This window comes from Zalophus californianus, chromosome 9, assembly GCF_009762305.2.
Source record: "Zalophus californianus isolate mZalCal1 chromosome 9, mZalCal1.pri.v2, whole genome shotgun sequence".
NCBI lineage: Eukaryota > Metazoa > Chordata > Mammalia > Carnivora > Otariidae > Zalophus > Zalophus californianus.
This window is the reverse complement of record NC_045603.1, coordinates 50,867,916-50,876,231: the sequence shown is the minus strand read 5'-3', so window position 1 is coordinate 50,876,231 and position 8,316 is coordinate 50,867,916. Positions and strand designations below refer to the sequence as shown.

Sequence of the window (8,316 nt, the reverse complement as noted above, 5' to 3'; positions counted from 1 at the left end):
CATTTGTTGAAGAGATGGATTATTCTTTCCGCATTAAATGGTTTTGACACTCTTGTTGAAATCAATTGGCCATTGATGTTTAAGGTTTATTTGTGGACACTCAATTCTATTCCATCATTTTTATATGTATCCTTATGGTCTTGATTACTGGAGCTTTGTAGTAAGTTTTGAAATTGGGAAATGTGAGTCCTCAGCTTTGTTATGCTTTTTAAATATTGTTTTGGCTATTCTAGTCCCTTGATTTTCCATGGGATTTTGATGTCCATTTATCAATTTTTCAAAAAAAAAACTCTCTGGGATTTTGATAGTGATTCAGTTGAATTGGTAGACCAATATATGGATTTTTGCCTGTAATTTCAGTTTTAATTTCTTCTTTAATCAAGAATTACTTTTAAAAATGTTTGCCTATCTTTTACTTTGTTACTCTATTTTTATTACAACAAAATTAGAAAGTGTGACTTTGTGAGTTCTGTTGTTTGGATTTCATTGAAATAATCTTTGTTCTCTGATCCCAAATCCATTTATTTGATAATATTCCCTTGTCATTTGAAAAGAACACTCACCATGAATTCATTATGTGTGTATGTAGATGTTCTCAAATCATGTTATTTAAACCCTTGGTTATTTTTATTTAGTGATATGTCTGTTTATAAGAGGGTTTGCTGGGGTGCCTGGGTAGATCAGTCAGTTAAGCATCTGCCTTTGGCTTGGGTCATGATCCCAGAGTCCTGGGATCGGGCCCCATGTGGGGCTCCCTGCTCAGCGAGGAGTCTGTTTCTCCCTCTTCCTCTGCTCTTCCCCTGGCTTGTTCTCTCTCCCTCTCTCAAATAAATAAATAAAATCTTTAAAAAAATAAATAAGAGGCTTTGCTAATAGCTTTCATCATGATTGTGGATTTGTATCTATTCCTAAAGTTTAAAACCCTATATTTTGAAGTTATGTTGTTAAATTATAAAGATTCTTAACTGTTTTATTTTCATAGTCACTTGTTCTTTACATTCCATTTTTCCCTCCAGTGACTAAAAAGCATACTATATCCCTTCAAAACTTTTTTTATATTGAAGTATAATTAACATACAGTGTTATATGAGTTTCAGGTATACAACATAATGATGCAACAATTTTATACATTACTCAGTGCTCACCACGATAAGTGTAGCCATCATCTGTCACCAACGTTTTTGCAGTCTTATTGACTATATTCCCTATGCTGTACTTTTATTTATTTTGTAACTGGAAGTTTGTACCTCTTAATCCCTTTTATCTATTTCCCTCATTCCCCCCACCACCTCTGCTCTGGCAACCACCCACTTGTTCTCTATATTTAAGTCTGGTTTCTTGTTGTTGATCTCGTTTTTTGTTGTTCATTCGTTTTGTTTCTTAAATTTCGCATATGAGTGAAATTTGTATTTGTCTTTCTCTGACTTATTTCCCATAGGACTATACCCTCTAGGTCCATCCACGTTGTGGCAAATGGCAATATTTCATTCTTCTTTATGGCTGAGTAATATTCCATTGTATATATACTCCTTCAAAACTTTTTAATACACATTAAATTTCTATTTTACTAATCAACAACTAGAGTTAATCAGCATTCTCTGAAGAAGACATTGAACTTTAGTGCTCTTTTTTCCTATCCTTTCCATGGCCCCCTCTTCACTGCTTGACATCTTGAAGTCAGCTGGAATTCTATTTCTAGAAAATTAATTTTTTACATTGTGTATTAATACTTAGTCATAACGGTAACTTCCACAGATTCCTTTATCATGATAATTAAATGAGGTAATGCATGAAAAGTGTTTGACATGATGCTTGGCATATGTTAATTATTCAATAGTGTTTGCAATGATGATGAGGTTTATCAAGATTATTACCATTCTCTACAAGCTCTCTTTTGATGATCTTTATTCTCAGCTTTCATTATCACTACTACCTGGATGATTTCCTAACCTATGTCACCTACCTGTCCACCACTCCTGGGCTCATTTTATTTTCAGTTTTTATTACAGATCACTACCTAAATATTCCATCAAGACACCCATCTCGATACATTCAAATTAAACTATCTTTTTTTTTTTTAATAAAAACAATCCCACAGCATTTATTGTCCTCTGGTAATAACATAAAGGTAATCAAAACAATACGAACAAATGTTTTAGAACTACACTCCCAACAAAGGACACCTAAAAAAACAAACTACATGGCCTTCTCAAGAATTTCTCACTTCATTGATCATTTCTAGTTGGAGACACTTTGGAGCAGGGTAATATTATCTCCTTTTAGCATGATCCAACCCAGTTGTTTTCTTGACTTTGTTTTAGAATGAATCTCTTTAACATCATCTAATACGAGGTTCATATACTCATCAAAACCAATGATATAGCCCTCTATTCGCATGTTCACTTGCTCATAAAGCCACACCTGAATTCGAGATCTATTTTGCAAGTATTTGAAGATGAGGTTGATGGGCTGAACCATCATCTTCTGCACTTTTTGGCTCTGGCCATAGTACGCCATGGTGGAAGCCAACAAAGACCGCATGCTACCTCCCAAATTAAATTATCTTTTAATTTCCCAATTTCTGGTAATAGAACAGGCATTCTCCCTGATCTCTAATCTGGAAATCTTGGAGACATCTTCGCTGTTCCTCTTAGATTGCCCACATCCCCCACCAGGATAGTTGAGCTCAGTGCATGTATCATGTAGTTGCATGGTCAATGTTAGTCTTCTTCCTCCTCCTTTAACTTTAATACATTGCAAAGTGCTGTAAACACTTTAAAAAAATTCTATTTACCTTCCTCTTTATGATCCCCTCCTCCCAATGTTTTACTTTCCATCCAGCACTTAGACTCCTAGTTTTCTTTCTTATTTTCTGATTTCTCCTCCCCTCTACTATCCTTACTGTTCAATCCCTTCAAAGATTACGCCAATCATGTATTTATTATATACTACCTAAGAGGCTCCTTGTTTTGAACATAAGTCTAAAGTCCCCAGTCTGTGACTGAAATGGATCTGATCTACAACAGCAACTACTCCCTTTATGGACACTGTGGGTCAGTGAATCTGGCACACTGGTTCCTCCCTGAAAACCCCAAACATTCTGTGAACTTTTTGGTTTTATCTTTGATATTCCTTCTGCCTAGAAAGCTTTCTTGAGCCATCTCTGTCAAAACTCTACCTATTCAAAACCACCCTTGGTTCACGTACCAGATAGGACTTGTCCTATTTATAAGCCACCCTAGCATTCTGTATGCCTCTATTAGTGATGGAAAATTTTTTTACTTTAAATTAAAGATTTCCAGAATTTATTATATTGACATTTTACCAGATTGTAAGATGTTTAAGGGGCTTTGCCCCACTCATCTTTTAATCTTTTGTAGGCCCTTAGTAGTACAGCATAGTTCACAAAGTTGATGTTCAATAAATATTTGTTGAACTTAATAAAGATTGTATCACTTAAGACAAAGAAAAAAATAATTCTGAAAGCATGACCAAGATTTCTTTTTTTCCCCTTAGATTTATTTATTTATTTATTTGAGAGAGAGGGAGAGCGAGTGCGTGTGTGCAAGTTGGGGGGGTGGTGAGAGGGTGACTCCTCAAACAGACTCCGGGCTGAGCAGGGAGCCTGACACGGGGCTCTATTCCAAGACCCTGAGATCATGACCTGAGCCAAAATCAAGAGTCAGCAGCTCAACCAACTAAGCCACATGGCTCCCCATGACCAAGATTTCTTAAACATATTATGTCAAATAAAGATTTGTTCAAACACAAAAATGCTATTTTCTATATATGAAGCTTTGCTTGGAGAATGAACTAGCTAAACATGTCTCTGAATGACAGAAGAGAAGGCACACGACCTTGTTATGGTGGCAAACCTGAAGGAAACATGTACTTTGTAAGAAAACCAGACCACAGAAACAACTGTGGCATATGAATAGAGGTCTTTCTGAATATTTGATGAAGTGCCAGAGGTTGCCCTTTGTACACAGCTTATGACAGACACAACTTTAGAAATCGTTGGCTCTCCATGTTGCTTTTGTTCACAGAGATAGTAATGACAGCTCTCCACCACTACCCTGTGTAGCCTGAGTAGATGCAAGAAAATAATGGGCTCTAAGTCTGGGAATGCAGGTTGCAGCCCAATTCTGGAGGAATTTGAAGGCTGGTATTGGGGTGTTATGGAGTAAGCAGCTCATTGACGTTTTTTATTGTTCTTGTTTCCTGTTGTTTGTTTTTGATCTTGGGTACACCATCATAGAGGTATGCTTCAGGAAAATTAACCACACAGCAGAGAGGAGGTTGGCTTGAATAGACCTACAGACTTAGCTGGTGTACTTACAATAGAATAGAAAGTGGTCAAACGAAGTAAAGTGACAGAAGTAATAGAGGGGAGGGAAATGATGGTGATGTGGGAAACTATTATAAAGGAATTAACAATTGACCTGTGAATGATTATGGTGGTCAGGATAAGGACAAACCAAAAATAGCTCCTAAAGTTTTGACTCAGGGAAAGGAGAGAGACCGTCATGGGATGGAGGCAGGGATGGGGGTGGGGGGAGAGAGCCTAGAGGAATTGGAAAGGTTACTCTTTTTCCTCCGGAGAAAATGAGTTTTTGTCGTACTTCTCCCATTTTTCCTTCCCAGTCTCTTCTTTTATTTGCCCTTTTAAAAGCTAGTATTTTGGACAAGTCACTAATATCTGAGCAATGCAAATCAATTAGCCAACTCTTTTCATGCAGCAAATGGAACAAAACTTAATAGGATTTATCATAGCCAGGGTTTTTATCAGTGTAGGGAAAAAAAGATATGGTTATATGCTCCTAGAGAGGAGTATAAATTGGGAATTGGTTTTATGATCAGAGGTCCATATATTATATAGTTTGGCTTTTTCACTTTATTTTTTTATTTTTATTTTTTAAAGATTTATTTATTTTATTTAGAGAGAGAGAGTGAGCACGAGCAGGAGGGACAGAGGGAGAGGGAGAGAGAATCTCAGGCAGACTCCCGGCTGTGTGCAAAGCCATACACGGGCCTTGATCCCACGACCCTGAGATCAGGTGCTGAGCCAAAATTGAAGAGTCAATGGCTCAAACGACTGCACCACCCAGGTGCCCAGGTTTTTTAGACTTTAAATCAAATTTATTGATATATAATTTACATATAATAAAATACTCCCTTTTAAGTGAACTATTAGGTGAGTTTTGACATAAGTGTGACTGTGTAACTACTACCTCAATCAAAATAAAAATAATTTTTCATTATTTCCCCAAATTCACTCCCCAAATTCACTCATGTCCCTTTATTGTCATTTTCTGTCCATCCCCTACCAAAGATCCCCTTTATTCTGCTTTCTGTCACTAGGTATTAATTTTTCCCATTTTAATATTTCAAATAAATGGAATCATACAGTTTGCACTTTTTTTGTGTCTATCTTTTTAACTAAAAAGACAAGGGGAGCTTCTCTCTACTCACTAGGTGAGAAGCTGCTCCATTCATGAGTTGTTTAATAAAACCAATTAGATCTTCACGTTAAGAAAAAAAGGTTTTGAAATGTCTTAGACAAAAAAAGACTTAGAAATGTCTTGATGTGTACTAGTAGTTCATTTCTGATTATTACTGAGTAGTTCCAATATGGTTCCAATTTTAGTAGTTCCACTAAAACTTGTTTATCTAGTTACCCGTTGATAGATTATGTTTCCATTGTTTGCCTGTTAGGAATAAAGCTATTAACATTCATATTTAAGTCTTTGTGCGGGTATATATTTCATTTCCCTTGGGCAAATACCTAGGAGTGGAATTGCTAGATGATATGGTAAGTGTATGCCTAACCTTGTAAGAAACTGCCAAATTGTTATCCAAGGTAGGTGTACCACTCTACATTCCCACCAGCAGTGTATGAACACGCTCCACATCCTTGCCAACACTTAGTTAGGGGCACCCTTTCCAATTTTACTCATTCTAGTAGGTGCACAATGGTATTTCATTGTATTTTAATCTGCATCACTCTAATAACTACTGATGTTGACACACCGTTGTGTCTTTATTGGTCAGTTGCATATCTTCTTTTGAGAAGTATCTGTTCAAATACTTTGCACACTTTAAAATTTGGTAGTTTGTCCTCTTACTGAATTACAAGTGTTTGAGATTCAAGTTCTTTATCAGATATATGTATTGTGAATAATTTCTCCTAGTCTGTGGCTTGCCTTTTTGTTTTGTTAAAGGTGGTTTTCGAAGAGCATAAGTTTTTAATTTCAATAACATCTAATATATCACTTTTTTAAAAAACGACCAGAGCTTCGGGAGCTCAGCTTAAAATGCTAAGTAAGCCTTGGGGGCCTGGGTGGCTCAGTCCGTTAAGCTTCTGACCCTTGGTTTCAGCTCAGGTCACAATCTCATGGGTCATGGGATCAAGCTCCACATGGGGTCCTGTGCTCAGCGGGAGTCTGCTTGGGGGTTCTCTCCTTCTGCTCCTCCTGAAACTCACTCTCGCTTTCTCTCTCTCTCTCAAATAAATAATCTTAAAAAAAAAAAAAAAAGAAAAAAGAAAATGCAAGCCTCAGCATTGGTTTCCTACCTGTCTGTTCCCTACCTGGGATGCTTGAATGTCACAGAGTTGGGCTAGAATCTAGACAAATTTTACAAAACCTCACGAATGTGACCGCCACTTTTGTTTATATTAATAGGTATCATTTCATGGGTATATACTGTGCAATAAGCAGGGTGCTAAATACTTCATATAAAAATTTTCATTTCATTCTTACAAAAGCCTCACTGGAGAGGAAACTTGGATATGGAGTAATAAAATAATTAGACTAAAGGCTTAAGTATTATCAGTGGCGGAACTAGACTATACTTGACTCTAAAACCCTTTGATTCTTAAAAACTGTGCAGTGTCCTATTTCAGAAATCTCTGTATCTGTCAAATTCATGAAGTGGAGGTCCTCTTACTGCTGCTTTTGGCTGTTTCCTGATGGCAAACACAGTCGTGGAACTGTGGGGTTTTCTGCTCCACTATTAGGGCAGTTACATCAGCTTTCCGACCTGACCTCTCGATTGTAGCTACAGTGTTTTGTCTTTGTTTGTTTGTTTAATTGGTTTGGCTTTTAACTTTAATAGTTCTCATGGCAAACTCCAGGTTTCTTACCTTCCTGCTTACGGCAGAAGAGGTAATTCGCCTGGGAGTTTCATGGTGTTCAGGGAGCCATTCCAGGATCTCAGCTTATAACCCAGTCTTCCAGCCCTTCTACTTTTGTAATAATCAAACTCTCTGTATTATATCACTTTCTGCTTAAAATACTTCACGTGGCATCTCTTTCCAGCACTGAACCCTGCCTGATACACATGGTCTGGACAGACATTCAACAAAGGCTTGAGCAACTATTAATCAGAAGTGGGGCAGTTCAGGGACAAGGAATTGAGTCCTTGGGGAGACAGGCATGCCAGACGCCTTCTCCATTCCAAGCAAATAATGCGCTGGCCTGATTATCAGGGAACCAGGAGACCAGCTTCAGGACATGGCATGTGTTGAGCTGGTGAACCTCTATGCTGGGACTTTTATGACTCCTCTTGCTCCCTATGCCTACAGAGAAGTTTGGTCCTGATGTGCAGGGCGAAATTGTACCTTCAGCCCAAGGTGAAGCCATCTCAGCAATGACAGCTAGAGAGACAAAGGGACAGGGGAATGAGCAGGGCAGTTTAAAGCTCAAAGGAACAATTTCCAGGTGAATAAAAGGCAGAGCTACCTCATAAAGCATTTAGTAGATATGTGGTGCTCATTGCTTTAAGATAGGAAACAGATGCATCCGCTTTAAATGTGTTTTCTTCATATACTATTAAGATCTGTCAGTAGCCAGGCAAGTTGTCCAGTCAGCATTTGGCATCCAATTTAAGAATTCCTTCAATGTTACTGATTAATTGTTATCCAACTCTTGCTTGAACGGGTAGAGTGACAGAGTTCATTACTTCACAAACCTGGCTATTCAATTTCTCTAATCATCAGAACATTATTTTTGTTGTTGTTGTTGTTGAACATCAAATCATCTCTCTAATTTTTTCTGTCTGAGAATAAGTATATGGTCTCTCGCTACTTATCTCATTTTTAAGGTATCTCTGGTATCCATTCCCACTCATGAAAGGCCCCAATTTTCTTTCAGGAAATTATATTTCTTTCATGGTATGTAGTTTTCAGAGAAGACCTGTGTGCCTGCCTCCCACTCTGGAAACAAAGGGAAAATCTCTCCTTTCCTCATAAACCCAGACATAGGTATGTGTCCTAGGTTTGGCCAGGTGTACAATTTCTCTTCAGTTTTTTTAATC

General features: G+C 37.6%; 1 protein-coding gene across 1 annotated transcript; it reads right to left on the bottom strand.

Moving 5' to 3' along the window:
• Window positions 1-2,238: 2,238 nt before the first annotated feature.
• LOC113922850 (small nuclear ribonucleoprotein E-like) lies at window positions 2,239-2,517 on the bottom strand. Its single transcript, XM_027595186.1, has one exon. It carries the CDS (start codon window positions 2,515-2,517, stop codon window positions 2,239-2,241), a length of 279 nt encoding a protein of 92 aa, XP_027450987.1.
• Window positions 2,518-8,316: the final 5,799 nt, after the last annotated feature.

Excerpts from the sequence above, each read along its gene's own strand:
- LOC113922850 (XM_027595186.1), bottom strand. The coding sequence starts at position 2,517 with ATGGCGTACTATGGCCAGAGCCAAAAAGTGCAGAAGATGATGGTTCAG.